Source organism: Thermobia domestica, chromosome 15, assembly GCF_964235325.1.
Source record: "Thermobia domestica chromosome 15, izTheDome1.hap1.1, whole genome shotgun sequence".
Lineage (NCBI taxonomy): Eukaryota > Metazoa > Arthropoda > Insecta > Zygentoma > Lepismatidae > Thermobia > Thermobia domestica.
The window spans coordinates 174,960,690-174,979,333 of NC_137468.1; the positions used below are offsets into that span (position 1 = coordinate 174,960,690).

The 18,644-nt window shown below is 36.5% G+C and overlaps 1 protein-coding gene across 1 annotated transcript in view; it reads right to left on the bottom strand.

Annotated features, from left to right (window-relative positions):
• The window catches only part of LOC145671726 (DNA ligase 3-like), a 211,060-nt gene that overhangs the window by 180,005 nt on the left and 12,411 nt on the right, over nucleotides 1-18,644 (bottom strand). Inside the window, exons 4-7 of the mRNA XM_081740930.1 lie at nucleotides 15,897-16,028; nucleotides 10,754-10,833; nucleotides 8,414-8,491; nucleotides 4,490-4,631 (exon numbers count right to left, since the gene is read on the bottom strand). Coding sequence (XP_081597056.1) covers nucleotides 4,490-4,631; nucleotides 8,414-8,491; nucleotides 10,754-10,833; nucleotides 15,897-16,028 — 432 coding nt within the window. The remainder of the gene's footprint in view (nucleotides 1-4,489; nucleotides 4,632-8,413; nucleotides 8,492-10,753; nucleotides 10,834-15,896; nucleotides 16,029-18,644) is intronic.

The window sequence follows — 18,644 nt, forward strand, 5'->3', positions numbered from 1 at the left end:
TGGTTAGCGATTTTATGACTTTCTGTAAGATTTACAAGTAAGTGTTATTTAGATTGGGATTTGGGTTGGAAGAGTGGCTTAGATCATTTCTCCACGATCGTCAGCAAGAAATCGTCTTTCTCCACGATCACGTGTGACTGTACCATATAGCTACGTTATCGCTACGTGCATCAAATAATATTAATATAAATCAGGACTCCTCCCTTTCATTTGCTCAACGTAGTTTATCGGAAATGAATTCTGAAAGGCTTGTTTTGACTACTGCGCCCGTAATAATGGCAAATTTTATTGCTCCTCCCCCGGATTTACACTCAAACGTCACCACTGTATGTGTCTACTGCTTTCTCCTGTTTTTTATCTTCGAATCTCCTGCTTTTCCAACTGACTGGTCTGGCAACACTATATACGGAAGAGTGAATACAATCGTCCATTTGTAATGTGGTCTCGCAATGGCGTCTAATGTAAAGGGCGCACTGTGCCTTTCACTGGTTCTTTAAAAATAAAACTGTAAGAATTTATTACTAAAAACTTGTACCTTTATTATACTGTGATGTTTCGGAGGGCGCACCGCGACACGTCTCGATGTCCCGGAGGGCCAGCACGGGCCTGGTACCTACCTAGGTGCATGTTATTACGGAATAATGAGAAGCAAACAGTTGCAGTGAAGCTAAAATAGTAGAAAATCCTTAATCCTTCATTATTCTAGTAGCGTGTGAAAAACCACAGCCAAATTAAATTGCTCAAGATCATACTTATAGTTAGTTGGCACATTCTTGTTTCCACTTTGTATATCTTTCAATTAAACAACTTAAATGGCGTTGAATGCAACTGTTTTAATGCAGTCGCAAGGTGTTACATTGTTTACATGAATCTTCTGAGGAGAGGTAATCGCAGATCCTGCCAGATTAATTACGTCAGTAAATCTTCTAAGAGCTGGCATTGTTTTCAAAAGATTATCTTGACATTACAACAATATTGTTAATTCTGGTTATACTGTTAGTGTTGTACTATATTAGTCACGTAATGGAGAAGAAAGAGGAGCGTATCAGGAGATTGTTAAAACAAAGTGAAGAACAGGAAACGCCTGAAGGTGGAGATGAAAGTGATTTGTGGTCAAACTATAAAAGTGAAAGTAAACATAACACTCGTTCGGAAGAAGATGCTGAGTTATTTAGTTCCCATAATGGTTCAAATAATGTCATATGCACCAAGGAACACTATTACTTAGGCAACAATGGTACCAGCAAGTAAGAGAAAACATTTCCTCCATAGATTTACGAAAACGAGATTTTGCAATATTGTAAGAAAATGTATTTCATGTGTTAAAGGTGAGGCCAAGAACTGTAAAAGTCATTTACAATGTTTTCAATTAATCTTTAGTGGTGATACACTTGGAATAATTCTGCAAAACATAAACACGTAAACTGACAAAGCTTCACAAAATTATGATGTTCGTAACAAATACAAAATGAAAAGAACAATATTGTTAGGAATTTCTTTCTTTAGTAGTAACTAGTTTCACATTCGAAGGTTAGCAACACTGAAAAAGGAAGAAGAAGAAGAAGAAGAAGAAGAAGAAGAGTGAGCAGTGGATGATAATAGTGGTTGGGTGCACGCATATGGACACTTAATATTTATCCATTGTTTTGATTGTTTTTAGATTTAGAACATTCTGCAAGGCATCTAGTTTTGTTCCAGTGTCAATAGTTTGTGGATTTATACAGTTCATGACATATAGTAGTATTTTTGATCAATCATTAAAATTGTTCGTATAGAACTCAATCATCATGTTTCATTTGTGGTATCAACTATTAGAAATTAAGCACCTATTAGACTTCTATTCATGACAGGGACATACAAATCGAATAGGAAAATGTTGATGATTTGTGGACTGCTAATTTTTCAGACCATTTCTTGCAGCGTTTCAGATTTTTGCTCAGGTGCCTTTGATTTGACGACAAAACTATTAGACCAGAGAGATCCAAATCAGACAAACGGGAACTTACGTGAGATCTGTTTGAAATATGTGTTGAGAAATGTAAGTTGTATTACTCTGTAGAATCAAATGTTACAGAAGATGAAGAACTCCAGAAATTTTGAAGTCACTGATTATTTCGTCAATATATTACGGAGACAACCACGAAAGTACGGAATTATAAATTTTACTCTTGAAGACTCCAGAATTTTCTACACTCTAAATCTAAAACTTTATGATGGGAGGTAATATGGTGGACTATATCAGCTAGAAAATTCAACTAAGTCTATTATATTACGAATAGTGTCTCCAATTTCAGGAGCAGGAAGAAATGTGACAATGAACAACTTTTTCACAAGTGTATATTTGACTAATAAGTTGTTGAAAGGTTTCTTAGTACTCTAAGAAAGAACAAAAGATAGCCTATGTTCCAAGAAAGAGCTGATTGAAATTAAACCAATGAACAGTAGCCTCTTCTGCTTTACAAAAGATTCAACGCTGCTTTCATATACTCTAAAGAAAGGAAAGATTGTACTGCTTCTTTATACTAGCATGATGACAAGTTCGACGAAAGTACAAGGAAAGTAAGATGATAATGATAATGTTATACAATGATAATGTTATACAATGAAAGCGGAAATGATAATGTTATACAATGGAAACAGGGGTGGTGTGAACTCTGTTGAGGAGCAAATATCTGTTACACATGAAATTTTTAAGAATTTTAGACGTTGGCCACTGACATTCTTTTATTCCCCACTACATATCGCTTATATTAATTTCAGGTTATGCTTGCATATAGCAGTACCAAAGAAGTAAAAAGAAAAAAATCAAACATTTTTACTTGCACATAACCCTTTTGAATTTCACTCAATCAGCTTTTGCGTCAAGATTATTTATCGTAGGATCATGTCTTATACATCGTTTAGTTTGGAATGAAGCAATGCTTCTAACTGTATTAGTCAAATTTCCATATTATGTACTTAAGACGGGAAATTCCACCCGAAGTGGGAAAAAGGGAACTTAAAAAAGTCCACGTTTATCACGAATTTCTCCCCTCAGGCACAAGACACGAACATAGAAATGGTAACAAGAAAACTTAGCTTTGTTGTGAAGAGAATAAGGTACGACAAATGGTCCGAGGAAAATAGTCTTGATACTCTAGCTGATTTACAAATTTTCCCTGGATAATACATTTTCAGTCAATTTTTAATCAATGAGCTTTAACATAAAGACTATTCATTGTAGGAACACAAATTGTACCTCATTTTCTTCGAAATGAATCAGCTTTTCGAACGGTACCACTCGCATGTCGATACCATGTAGTAAGAAGGGAAATTTCCTAAAGAGGGAATTTTTGGAGAGAAAATTACTTTGTCAAAGTTTTGGACAGCAGTACAGTTTTTAGTAGTTCTGTTCAGTCCAGTCAAACAGGAGCAATAATGTGTATGGTTCTATTTGTGCATCTAGTAAAAGTTTGTACGAAAAAATTTCAAGTATACTTGTTTTATATAGTGTGAATTTCTACATACAGTAGAGTTCCTAAAATTCGGCACTTGATAACCGGTCACATCCTGGAAGGAAGAAAAAAAGCAGCGCGCAGACCCGTTCAAGGTCACTGCCGGGTATTTTTTTTTTAAGGTCCGTCTTATCAGGTGAATTACTCTACAGTGTGTATTCATTAATTTTCATTTTCATGTATAGCTCTAGGCCTTCATAAAGTACGTACTTTTTCTTTGTTTAAGGGTAATTGGGCAGTTTATTCTCTGTTGTATTCACAAGCAACTAATACACACAAGTACAGTACTTTATTTTATGAGGAAATACTCATATTTATTCTTTTTTTAACCCCGTTCCCGATAACCCGGCATTTTCACAAACTCTTCCACCCTTCAGTCCACATTAGGTCGAGTTTTTGGGCTCTACTGTAATATGTAATGTTTTTCAGTTTTCGAATTAAATTCTGTGAGTAAAGTATATATATATTTTTAAAGATTCTAATATCCCCTTCAATTTTCTGAAGCATTCTGTGTGATTATTACTTTTGGCCAGCTTGCTGTGAACCTAATTAAAATAAGTACTTCTGTTAGAAGAATACATGTGTCAAGGATCTTATAAAATACAGGATCTGCAATTACAACAAAATATTGAAGCCATACGTCACAGGTTCGCCACCCCTATTCTGCCCACTCTGCCCAATAGGATTGCAATGTTTTGAGTCAACAATCATGGCGGAAACGAAAGTAGCCAATCAGACGATGGCAGAAACGAGAGTAGCCAATCAGACGTGTCGATGCTCGGTTGCTTTTTTGGCTTCATCGATTTAATAGGATGATGATACATATGGGCAGATCCTCTATTTATAACATCCTTGACATGTGTCGTTTATTGGAATTTATCGACATTTTCATCTTTTCTCCGACGTCTGATCTATGTAGGAAGTGGTAGACCCACCGAGAACAAATTTTGAAGATGCAGCATCGGTGACTACGCTCTTAATATATGGTTACTTACCAACATTGGTTTTACAGGAGTCATCAACTGAAGAGTAACCTTTAAACTCTTCTTCTTCTTCTTCAAGACTTGGGATATCACAGCATCAAGATCATGGGCAGTTTGAAATGCTTTGAATGCATCTGGATGTAGCGCATCAAGGCTATAATATTTCAAAAAGTTAAGTATAACAATAAAGGTTTCGAACAAATAAATCAAATTTAAGTATACGTTTTACTTGACGTTTTCTAACGATAAAACTAACAAAAATAAAGTACAATAATACAAATACAAGTACAATAATAAAGTACAAGTACAATAAAGTACAAGTCTAATAATACCTAGAGGAAAGGAAATTTTCATCTACGAATATGTTTAATCCAAGGAAATTTTATGGAACATAGTTTGATAATTTTATAGCACATTGATAGCACCCTCATGCCGTAAGCGTCGATGGACCATCGAAGGGCAACTAACGACATCTCGCCGAAAAGTTGGCGGTCCGGCACAAACGATCCGCGGTAGCCCCACTTCCGTTTTGAAAATTATACCATCAGTGGCAGAGATGTGACGAAACGCCAATGAGTCACAACTCCTGTAAAATATGGCCTATATGCGTGATTTCTTTACATTAAGATGAGTCTTTAAAAAAAACACTAAAAATGATACTTCGGGGTGAGCGCGAATCACTAGTCGTATGATTACTACATAGATGTTTTTCTGACTTCGCCAAGATGGCGAAGAACAAACTCTCGCTTGTAGAGGGATAAATCGTTGAGGCCTTTTTAATTTGGCCAATCACAGTGCTCCTTTAACCATGTACATTCGACGATAACCGTTTTGGATCAGATAAAATGCGACTGCCATATATTTTTATAACAGAATGACGCTCGTCTATTTACTTTATTTCATAGTTCTCCCATATTCACTTTGTAATGATCGGCTTCAGTTGCCATGTAAATTCAATACAACTATAGGCATTCATCTCAAGACTTTTCACTTCATGATGTAGAGGCAGGGGTTACTCTTGATCCTCGGAGCTCACTTTAGGAATACTTCGTCAGAAAAAAATAGTATATAATAACCGCATGCACATGACTGGCGATAGATCGTGTTGGTTCCTTCGCCATTCTCCGCGTGAGTCGAAGGAGCAAGGACCGAAATGATGTCCTCGCTGCTACGCGGTGGTAACCTCAACACCCCGACTCTAAATATCTGTTTCGACTCGACGAAATCCTGCCGCTAGTAGCACACTAATGCATCTGGATGTAGCGCATCAAGGCTATAATATTTCAAAAAGTTAAGTATAACAATAAAGGTTTCAAACAAATAAACCAAATTTAATTATAAGTTTTACTTGACGTTTTCTAACGATACAGCTAACAAAAATAAGTACTATAATACAAATACAAGTACAATAATAAAGTACAAATACAATAAAGTACAAGACTAATAATACCTAGAGGAAAGGAAATGTTCATCTACAAATATGTTCATTCCAAAGAAATTTTATAGAACATAGTGTGATAATTCTATAGCACGTTGATAGCATTCCATGCCGTAAGCGTCGGTGGACCATCGATGGGCAACTAACGACATCTCGTCAAAAGTTGGCGGCCCCGCACCAACGATCAGCGGTGGCCCCACTTGCGTTTTGAAAATTATACCGTTACTATATCGACGCGTTACTATATCGACGATCGACATTTACCGGCAAGTGGACCACTAAGTGTTGGCGACGTTTACGGCATGGTATTGATACTAACTGCAGACATCACGCGGCAGTGATAATTTCATGCCGTAAAACACCATTTTTTAGCATTGTGGTGTAATATGGCAACACTGTTGGTACCAGATAGTGTCGCTACCAACTATCGTAGAAATTGACTGTTAAAAGAAAACAAAAAACATTGCAAATTTCAAATTTATTTCTAACAATCTAGCTGTAGGATATTTGGTAGCCATCCACACGTGTTGAAACCATCTAGTACCACCAGTGTTGCGATATTACGCCATAATGACGAAAATAGGTGTTTTTACTGCATGAAAAACCATGGTCGTGGGATGTCTGCTCTTTTTGTCAAATGTGTCGCTTTAATTTCAGAACGATACATTCCCACCCAGCCTACTAATTAACATTCCCATTTGTGCACAAACAATGCCACACGGTATTCTATTCATGATTTTTTACATTTTGTAAAAGAATCATCGGGCATTCGTGAGGACAAATGTCGAGCCCCTTCCCCATGGTTTATATCTAAAAAATATCTGGCAGTTTTATTTCATTTGCACTTATGGTTGAAAAGTTCTGATGCTCCAATATGGGAGTTATATAAGTTTCCAGAAATCTGGTATTTATCCGAAACCCAACATTGTTTATAAAAATAGAGATTTGATAAGCCAGTACATACTTTCATTGTATACAGGTAACAAATAAAGTTATGTCGCTTTTTGTGGAGATCTGTGTTCTATTGGCCCTCACACCCTGAATTGAATGAGAATGGAGATAAGGCCAAGGTGAGTTGTTGGTGTGGTTATATCCAACGTACTACCTTGTTATGGCAGTTCTGTTACACCGTGAACTTGTGTAAAAATAGAGTGAACATGGAAGCTCCACACAGCGTCATAAGGGCACTGCTTACGGTGTAACAGAATTCTGCTTACGGTGTAGGGACAAATTCAAACTGGGGTCAAACGACGAGCAGCGGAGTGGAAAATATGCCAGGACTTTGGTAAGAGTGTCGAGACTACGCGGACAGTGCAGCGATTGTTTAACAAGTTTAAAGACAGTGACGAAATGCTCGAAGACGCATCACGTGCCGGAAGACAAACACATGTACAAAATGAATATTTTCAGGCAGCAATTGAGGCAAACAATCGTCAGACATGTGAAGAACTGGGACTACAATTCAATGTGAGTGAAGAAACTATTCGGCAGTAAATCCATCAACTTGGAAAGCACTACAAGTTGGGTCCATGGGTCCCACATAACTTGATTCCGAGCAGATGGCAACACAAGCAGACATCTGCGTTTCTTTGCTGTCTCGTCTGAGGAAGGAGCCATTTCTGGACATTATGTTTACATATGATGAGAAGTGGGTTCTGTACAAAGCTCCACGGCGCCGCCATCATTGGTTAGCATCCCACGAACCGGTTCCAAAGCAGCCGAAAGCAGCACTGTACCAGAAGGTCCTCCTGTGTTGCTGGTAAATTGCTTGCGGCATCGTGCATCGGGAATTGCTACCAGCTGGTCAGAGCATTAATGTAACTGTGTACTGTCAGCAGTTGAGCCGTGTTAAAAAACTCAAAACTCTGGAGCCAGCATTTCTGAATCGCAAAGGGGTCCTCCTGTTATAGGACAACGCTAAGCCCCACGTAGTTAGGATGACCCGGACACCATTCTCCGCCTTGGATGGGAAGCACTATTGCATCCGACATACTCCCCGGACAATCCACCGTTATATTATTAGCTGTTCCATTCCTTGGACAATCACCTTATAGGACGCCAGTTCAAATCCCTGGTAGAGGTGCAAAATGGACTTGATACCTTTTTCGGTCACAGCCCACCAAGTTCAATCGCGATAGATTCCATGGCCTTGCAGAACGTTGCAGAAGGTCGTCGATGCGGATGGGGACTATTTATTATCTACCAGGTACGTCTTAGGTGACATATCGATATTCGAAGGTAGTGGATAAAAAAAGCGACAGATCTTTCTTGGTTACCTTATGTTATGAATAATAATAATAATAATAATAATAATAATAATAATAATAATAATAATAATAATAATAATAATAATAATAATAATAATAATAATAATAATAATAATAATAATATACATTTGAGTAAACGTAGTGGCTATTAATGAAAACGACTTTAAATGCTTGATATAAATATGAAAGCAATAATATGAAGGAGAGAATTATTACTTTAAAAATGCTTACATTTCTTTTGTAGCAGCTCCAATGCGAAGATCATCTAGTGCTAATCGCACAATCATTTTCAAATCATTTCCTGTACATCTGAAAGGAAAAAGTCGAGTCACTGAGTAAGAAGATGGCTTGCAATAATGAATCCGTTCAAAAATAAATATTACTTTAACCAATTAAAATTTTTCTTAATTTTCAATTTATTCAATTAAAATTTCCATGAGTTAATTTTTAATTGATAATTGCTAAAATGTAATGATTAAAAATTATTTCTTAAATTTCGTCAAAAGAAAATATGAAATCGTTATTCTGCAACAATTGTTTGCGACTTAGTTCATAAATAGTCCCACAACAGTAATTGCAGAAGTTGCAGCCCCTTTTCCAAAAGTAAACATTGTGATAATATGCCTTGGAATCAAGGTCAATGTATCTTTTACTTAACGTAGGGTAAGTCAATAGTTGTAATAGTTTTTTTTTTTTTTTTTTATTTTACACTGCATAGAGTCCTACGAAACAATAAAGATTTTACCAATTCTCTCTCGTATTATACACAAAGAACGTTTTATCTCTATCTGATATTTTATTTTTACTTTTAAAAAGAAATATTTCTTTTCTCTTAATTATGATAATTATGCTGTTCTTTTACTCGTTTTAGGATCCACCGATCTAAGTGTCTCTTAACAAATAACAGTAGACTAAGTAAAAAAAAAAATGCAAACAAGGTACTGAAAGAATACGAAGTTCTTTTTCAAATGTTGATTTGCAGTAATCCTTTGACTTAACGGTTGCAATCATTTTTACTATTTGATTTTGTATTTAAATGACTTTAGCTTTGTATGCGTTACCACAAACTATAATAAAGAGCATATATGGTCTATTCCTTGAAACATTAGTTCAGTTGCACGGAAAACACTAAACTCAAAGTAAACATTCATAATACAATAAAGTGGAACATGCACACACATACAAAGCCAAATGTAAATATTTTCAACATTAATCAAATGCGAATTATCCACATATTGCTTTATTTTTCTTCACTTATATTTGTTTTTGACACTTTGGCCTCAAGTTCTTTTGGCACGGGATATCTTCTGAAGTGTGGTCTTCTTGAACTGGGGTCCTTTTGAACATGAATCTTCTGACGCGAGGCCTTTTCGACCGGATCCCATTTGATGAGAGAAGCGTTTCACCTATGCCATATGGCCTTTTTGCCCGTGTGGTCTTTTGGAAGCGGGATCCTTTTGACCATGAATCTTCTGACGCGAGGCCTTTTCGACCGGATCCCATTTGACGAAAGGTCCATTACCCTCTTCCACCTATGGCCTTTTTGTCTGTTTCCTTTTGAAAAGGGTCCGATTCGACCTGGACCTTCTGATGTAAGATCGTTACCCTTTTGACTCGGCTCTTCTGCATTCATTCTTTTGTCCGGACCCTTCTGACATGGAATCGAGATAACATGTAATATCAATTCCACTTTGACTTTGAAATAAATAGAAACCGACAAGATGATGAAAATTTCCAGAGTCCACAAACCTGTAACACCAGAACGCGCTTCGAAGTTATTATCCAAAATTATCCTCATATTTGATGACCTACAGACGCGAACATTCTCCAAATGCTTCCTGGACATTACTTTTTCACATTCGCTGAGTATTCCCTGAGTATTTTTTAAGCGTTCAAACTTACGTACTAACTCCTAATATTTGATTCTAATAGTCAACTAAGATCGAAGAATATTACTGCACTACCTGCGATTAACATTCACAATTTGAAAAAGAATTACCTATTAATTAATGTATTTTGGTTCTCTTCTCGAAACACACAGAACGGAGTTAAAACTTTCATTCAAGTTCTGGTACTGCAATCCAAAATACTGTGGTTTCGGTTCCGGGAACAGAACCGATATGATGAAATGAATTAAAACCTTTAGGAACACTTTTCCGACTTTTTAGATTAGCGGAGACCATCTTGAAAAAAAAAATCACACATTCGGTTTCCAAATCATGGTAGGCTTTCTTTTTCTATCAACTAGTGCATCTAGTAGATATAACAAACGTAAGTTTGCTGGGAAAAAAATGTTTTACGATTAAAAATAAGAAATTTATAAGATTTTTTTGCGATTTTTTATGTTATCGGCCGCCATTTAAAAAGAAAAAGCTATTTCTGGTTCACAGATTTTGTAAAATTTTTACTTTCTGTCAACCAGTGCACCTGGTAGAGAGAAAAACCGTTTACAGACCTTTTGTTGGAATTTGTTTTAGGTTAACGTTTCTTATTCGCTGATCCGACTAATATACATCGCATCGACTACAATGAATTAAGAAAAAACTTAATATTACACTAGCAGTATCGTACCTTTTTGCCATGGTCTTGAAATGAGATATCTGATCATCTTCTTTTCTTAATTTCGAAAGTTGATCGAGAAATGTATCCACCTGAAAACGCAATACAAACAAATAGTTACATGCTACATGATTTGGAGTCATTTGATAGATCCGGTACAGTATTTCTAAAATAAGCCAGCAACAACTGGATAGCACAAAACTTATCTACCAAGTTCAAAAGTTATTATTTTTCTAAGTTGTAAAATTTATGTAGCACATTTTTCGCACATGGTGGTTTGTAAATCTTATCATTATTATTATTGGGGTGGAATAGCTACAGTCAGCTACAGAGTGTCAAATTTTCACCATTTCAACGGATGTTCTTTAAAAAATCGTGTAAAATTTTGAAATAAAGTTGTTGAAACTGAGGGAAAATATGTTTAACACATTGTAATAGCAGTGGCAGGATATGCAATTGTAACTAAAATTTAAAAGGGAGACCAATGTCTTTTTGTTCAATAATTATTTATAACTAAAATTCGGTTGCGGTGGCTCAGTGGTAGAGCGTTCACTTCTGGTGCCTGTGGTGTCTGGTTCAATTCCAGCTCGCGCCAAATGGGCTTTGTGGTGGACAAACAACGTGTACGTGGGTTTTCTCGGGGTTCTCGCGTTTCGTCCCATCCTTGTTATTCCACTATTTCATTCATTCTCATCATCACCGTATCCTTTAACCTACATGACATAACCATGGGACATAAAATCGTAAGGTTTTACACCTTTTTCATTTTTTTACAATTCATTTTTTTTACAATTTTAGATTTTGTGGCAGCCTAATTTATTGAAAAAAGATATGCACTACGAAAGTGAACTAGCGAAATGATCTACTAGAATGAATCACTATATCTATTAAATCTATTCCTGGGATTAGAAAACTCATTAATGTTAGTTAACTAGATAGGTATATCCTGTACCACTCCTTTGCCATCATGCGGTATCCTTTTGTTGACTACGACATTATTTTCAACAAACTTAAGAAGTTCGTTAATGAATTCTCAATGTGTGTATGTGAGTGTGTTATTTTGCGATTTTTTTTAAAAAAATTTTGATACAGTATCAAAATTACGTGAGAAATTGATGGAATTGTAGCGTCACTCTTACCGTTCCCGAAATATTGGCCGATTTCCGGACATTTAAGGAGCCATATCTTGGGAACCATTAGTTATAGAGGATCATATTGATGTTGATCAATACCTAAGAGGATGGTAAATATTTTGATACCAAATAGTAACCAGTGGCCACTGGTTTGGCCAGTGGCTACCAGTTAATATTAGTATCAAAATGTTTACCATCCTCTTAGGTATTCGTTGAAACCAATACAATCTCTCTATAACTTTTCGTTCCCGAGATATTGGCCAAAACTTAGTTCTGATTTATTAGATCATATTGGTATTGGTCAATACCTAAGAGGAAAGTGAACATTTTGGGACCAAATAGTAACCGGTGGCCACTGGCCAACTGGTCACCGTTCACCAGATATTGGCAAAAAAAAAAAAAAATTAGAATTTCGGGAGATTTTAAGGAGCCATATCTCGGGAACCATAAGTCCTAGAGAGATTATATTTTGCTAATTCTTGCTAGAAAGAAAAGAAGGTGCGGATAAAAAGATTTATTTTTACATGTAGGAACACAGTTATTCTTCCCGCTCCATCTCTCCACTGTTTTTAAGCTCGTTCTAGCAATGCTCTTGTTCTTTCTGTCCTTGGTTTAAAAACGTGCGGCCTATCAAGAAGATTTCTTTCGATGTCTTTGGAAAAAAATAACAAACAGCGATGAGGAAAACTGGAATTCACGCAATAGAAGTTCAACACAATTCGTGCTAAGACATATAATTTGAACTAAGTTAAGGAAAGATAATATTATTTTTTTTTTATTATTTAACCTCCTTAAAGTTATTTATATTAGGGGGTTCGAAAAAAAAATTCCTATTTCTCGAACGCTACGGTATAGTGCGCAAAAGTTGCCATTGGTATAGACATAAGAAAAAACAAAAGAAAAAACTTATTTATATATCTTCCGGTCCCGCATCGCCGTTGAAATTTGAAAAATTCTGTAAGAACAATAAAGTTTCAATACCTTTCTAAAGGGACAGAAGAACATAGGATGATGACCCTATATAGCCTAAAGGTTTCTTCAAGTACGTAAAAACAACTTTAATGAAATAAACTATATTTATATAGTATCTTCTGGTCGCGCATCGCTGTCAAAAATTTGCAAAATTTGCGAATTTAGCAAAATTTGAGAGTTTAACGTTTATTTTTTAAAAATTTCTTATAAGTAAGGTAAGGACGCTACTCACCACGAGGGGCTGGCTGCACTTGGAGTTCCACTACTCAACCAGCCATCCTCTGAATAGGATGTATTATTTACAATTGTATTTACAAATTTATAATTTCACATAATTCACCCCTTCAAATTTCCATTTTCCTCTTTATTTTTGTCCATTACTAATGAATCTAAATTCTGATTTATGCGGGGCAGCAGTGGCAAAGAGTTAATCTCTTGTGCATGGGGTTCTTGGTTAGATCCCAGCTCGCGCCAAGTGAGTTTTGTGGTGGACAAGCACCGTGTGTGTGTTTTCTTGGGAGTCTCCCATTTCCTACCACTTTCTTCATTCCACCATTTTATTTTTTCTCATCAATACCGTCTCTTTCACCTTCGCCAGCATAAGCGTGGGACTAAAACTTAAAAAATTCCATTTTCATTTTTTTTCTGATTTATCCGAAAATGTAGGCATGGATGATCTTGATAATAGTGTGACTCTGATGAAGCCGTCTCTAGCACAGTGTCCACACACTATACCGGAAGCTTCCGTCACAAGCTTAACGCATCTTTCGGCAGCATGAGTATGACATGGGAACTTCTTGAGATTCATAACTACCTTAGTGTCTACTTATAAACTACCTTACTTCGTCATTAGTCAATGGCCTTAACAAATGATAAGAAGTAAGATTACAAGTATCCCATTGTATTATTTCGGTGTAATCTTTAGCTACAAAGTTCATGTTTGGTGGCAAAAATGTCTAATGGTATCACTTCGAAAAGCTGCTTTCCTTGGCTTCAAAAGTCTTCTGTACCTAAGCTCTAGAATGTGGTTTCTGTCACCAATGACCATCACTGAAAGTAAATTTTCGGGCTGAGCAAAGTAAGCATTTCGTTCTACAACGGGGTCTACAACTTATTTAAGCTCTTGTGGCAAAATACCGCGTTTTCTGAATGGTCTCGTAAACATGTTGTAGACTTTCGGTCAAATTGTTGCTCACCTTAATGGCAAACCACTTAGGCATATATAACTTTAAGATAAAGGTGACAATTTGCCTCATTATACGAAGGACTTCCCACACTAATGCATAGCTACATAACTCTGTTAGCTGTTGTGAGCCATCTGAATGTGACGAAGAGCCAGAGTCACGAACTGCAAAGTCTTCAGAGCAGTATACTAACTGGATGACTTTTGATATATCCAGTGAATACAGTTGGTCTTTCCTGGGTATCTGTCTACTTCAGGAATCACTCAATTGACAGGTTCAAATTCAATAACTGGTAGAGTGTGTGGACACAGTGCTAGAGACGACTTCATCAGAGCTACACTGTTGTCAAGATCCAGGCCCGTAGCCAGCTCGAAAATGTGGGGGGTCGATGAAAGTTAGGGGGGCCGATCCAAAAATATTATAGTTCATCCCATATTACAGTATAGTTCATTTGCAAGCCCATTGTGAAAATTTTAGAGGGGGCCAGTAAAAATTTAGGGAGGGGGCAGCCCCATGACCCTTCCTGGATACGGGCCTGTCAAAATCATCCATACCTACATTTTCAGAAAAAAAATGAAATCTTTAAGTTTTACGTCCCACGGTTACGTCGGTTAGGCTAAAGGTGACGGTGATGATGAGAAATGAATGAAATGGTGGAATGAAGAAAGTGGGATTAAACGGGAGAACCCCGAGAAAACCTACGCACACGGTGTTTATCCATGACAAAGCTCACTTGGCGCGAGCTGGGATGGAACCAAGAACCCCATGCATCAGAAGTGAACGCTTTATCACACTTCCACTGCCCCCGCATAAAGCAGAGTTTAAAATCATTAGTAATGGACATACATAAAGGGAAAAATAGAAATTTGCAATGGACGAATTATGTAAAATTATAAACTTCTTAATATAATAGTAAATAATACACCCTAATCATTGGATGGATGGTTGGGTAGTGGAACTCCAAGTGCAGCCATGCCCTCTTGGTGACTAGCGTCTTTATCTTACTTGTTTTAAGAAAATAATAATAGATATAATTTAAAAAAACTCTCAAATTTTGCAAATATTTGACAGCGATGCGCGACCAGAAGATATCATATAAATATAGTTTATTTATGTTAACGTTGTTTTTACATACTTGAAGAAACTTTTAGGCCATATACGGTCCTCGTCCTATATTCTTTAGTCGTTTTAAACAAATATTGAAAATTTATTGTTTTCAACGGCTTTTTAAATTTGAACGGTGATGTGGGACCGGAAGATATGTAAATCAAAATCTTCCTTTTGAGTCTTGTCTTGTCTATACCAATGGCAACTTTTACTCACGATAGCGTTCCGGAAATAGAAAAAAATATTTTTTCGAACCACCCTAACATATATATTATATATATATGTGTGAGTGTATGTGTGTGTGTATTGTCTTTACGCTCCCCTCTTGTTAATCTGCGCATGAGAGATCCGAAATGAGAAATACAGAAGTATTTGCAGGAACGGCAAAGTTGAAGCTATTGGCATCCATGAAAGATCAAACATATTCCCAAATTCAAACATATTAAAAACATAACTTATTGATTGGATATCACAAATGTTCGTTTTTGTTTTTTACTTTCTTTTCTTTTCGTTTACATTTTTCAGTAAAATAATTAGAATGATACATTGTAGGATTCTTCACTGATATATTTTTTAATACAATATGGATAAAACGTTAGAGCAGATTTTGCTAAAAGTGCTTTTTTTTTTCGATTTTTGCCTATTAATAAACTATGATTATTACTACACAAGAATAAAAAGCAATCATCTTTCATTGTAAGAAATCGGCCAAAAGCACCTGTTTGAAATCAAATAGACTATATAATGACATCTGTTTACCTCTTGTAAAGATAACGAGCTTTTTGTCATTGGAGTGATCACTTTGTTTTTCTCAAAGAAGACTCTCACAGTTTCAGCGACATCCCCTTGTTCTAAGTCGTCTAGCATTTCTTCTTGATCTGAATCAAATACCTGCAGAAACCAAGGATACAAAATGTATATTGATTGATTGGGAGTGTAATGGCGACATTAACAGCGACTATTTGACTTCGTTTCGAGTAAGATGAATAGTCAACCATTTCACAAAACTAATATACAGCATGTCCATAATAAGCTCCAACTCCAATATATTATAATTTCAGACTGTGCACCTATGATTCGTGAAGGAACAGAAACAGCAACTCACAAAGCTTATGTGATAAATTTTTAGTGCGCGCAGTAGCAACAATGGCTCTGCAACAATCGATAGTTTGAAAGTGGAGACTGCAAACGAGCGTGCACGGATGGTGTGGAGGTATGCTGGAACAAAATCAGTTATTCAAGTGCAATGAAACTTTTGTCGTATGTACAACAAGGATTCTCCCTCATTCAAGAGTATAAAAAAATTGTGTGTTCAGTTTTTGGCGACCTGCAATGTTACGGAAGGACACGGTGGTGGTAAACCCAGAAACAGCGATCAGGTTGTAGAAAGTGTGCGGAGGTCATTCGAAAGGAATCCACAGAAGGCAGTCAGGCAAGCAACGACAGAACTTGGCATAAAACGTTTGACAGTTCAGTAAGTGCTTTACCATCAACTGCGGTTGTACACATTCAAGGTACAACTTATACAAGAACTCAAGCTTGATGACCGACCAAAGTGAGAAGCATTTGCATGCACTATGCTATATAGATCGCATTACTGACGACGAGACATTTTTATCGCGCGTGATGTTTTCAGATTTGGCTACCTTTCTTGTTTGAGATAAAGTGAATCACTACAATGTGCGTATTTGCGGTACAGAAAATCCTCATACATTCATAGAACACGTGCGTGATACTACGAAAGTAAAGGTGTGATGGAAAAATCGAATTGTTGGGCCTTTTTCCTTCCAAGAGGAGACTGTAATTGGTGATAGTTACTTGGATACAGTACATTGGAAAACTTTGCCGTGCCACAGATAACAGACCTGCATCCAACAGTAATCTTTCAACAAGATGGTGCTCGACTCGATTGGAGACATTCAGTCAGACAGTTTCTAGATTCCCATGTCGTTGGATTGGCCGTGGTGGTCCACTTCCTTGGCCTCTAGGTACCCCTATTGTTACCCCACTAAATTTTTGTTGTGGGTGTACCTCGAAGATAGAGTGAATGCTACAAGAGTAAACGACTCACTAGATTTGAAACAGCACATAAGAGCTGTCATAAACTCTGTCGCAGAAGTCATGCACCGCAAAACATGGCGTAAAATCGAATATCAGTTTGACATTATTCGCGCCACCCGAGGTGCTAATGTACAAGTGTACTGAACTGAACTTCGTGTATTTGTGCCTTGCTATGAAAACTTGATGAGTTACATTATCATTTCATGTATAGTAAGCATAGTACATAAATTTTCCTCTATGATATTTTGCTTTAAAATGTCTCATTGTGGACACTCTGTATTAATAGGAAATATCAGTGGCGGTCTTGTATTCGTGAGATTGACTCGGCAAGTCACACAATTTCTGACAAGAATGAAGTTATTTACGTATGGGTTTTAAATTGTGAAATGTTTTTTATTTATAAAAAAATGCCTCCCCAAAGTTTGCTCGGGCTCCCAGAATCTGGATATATTGGATTCGATCTTTGCTTTAATATATGACAAATAAACATACATATCTCTGAAAGCATCTTTCCCTCCCAAAGTTATACAGAGATCAACGCCGCTGGTTTCAGGCTGGAAAAGGTTTTAAAAAAATCCTGATATATTGGGTTGATGTGAAAATAATGTAAGATTTTGAATCGTAAGTGTAAAATGTCATAAGTTCCTTGAAGCTGAACCAAATAAAATAAATTTTAAAAGATCAGCACAGGTCTGTCTACTATAGAATCCCAACAATAAAATGTGCTGTTTTGGTCTTATAAAGTCTTCGAAAGCACCATAATCACTCTTTTGGTTGTCCATGATGTGTTTCTACAAGAACATCTCCAGACGACCGAAAAGATTAAAATCACTGAGCGAGGTCTGACGAGTGATGAATAGGGCAGTGTTTCGTAAGTTTTGAAGGGCTGTTTGTTTATTCATACTATTCTCATGTAACTTGATTAGATTTTTGCTGTTAACCAATGCTTAACACAATAATTGTAGTATTTGGTACTTTGCGTCAATTTCCTGAATCATTGAATTTGTCTGCATTGAGTATATAGTTTTTTTCGAATGCAACATCGGCGCTGGAAAAGTTTTAGGAACAGAAGCACGATCCAACAACTGATAGAATGTGTCCATTGCCAAACAAGATTAACTTTTCCTTCTCTATGCAAGTGTGTGTGTGAAACAGATCACTTTTATATCATAGGAATAATAGCAGAGTAGAGCAGAGTTCGAAATACTTATTTCTTTGGTGTCTCTTCAATATATTCATCATTTCACTTTTTCTAGTGTCTCCAAGAGGTCGAATGATCAACGCAGAATTTCTCTGTAACCTCTCCTGCCATTTTCTGCGAATCTGCTTCGGTAATCACCCTCAATTCGTAGTCGCCAACAACAGAACAGGATCCGTTCTTATCTTCCAAGTACGAGATTCTGCTAAAGACTTATCGTAACATTGCATTATCTATTTGCTCATACT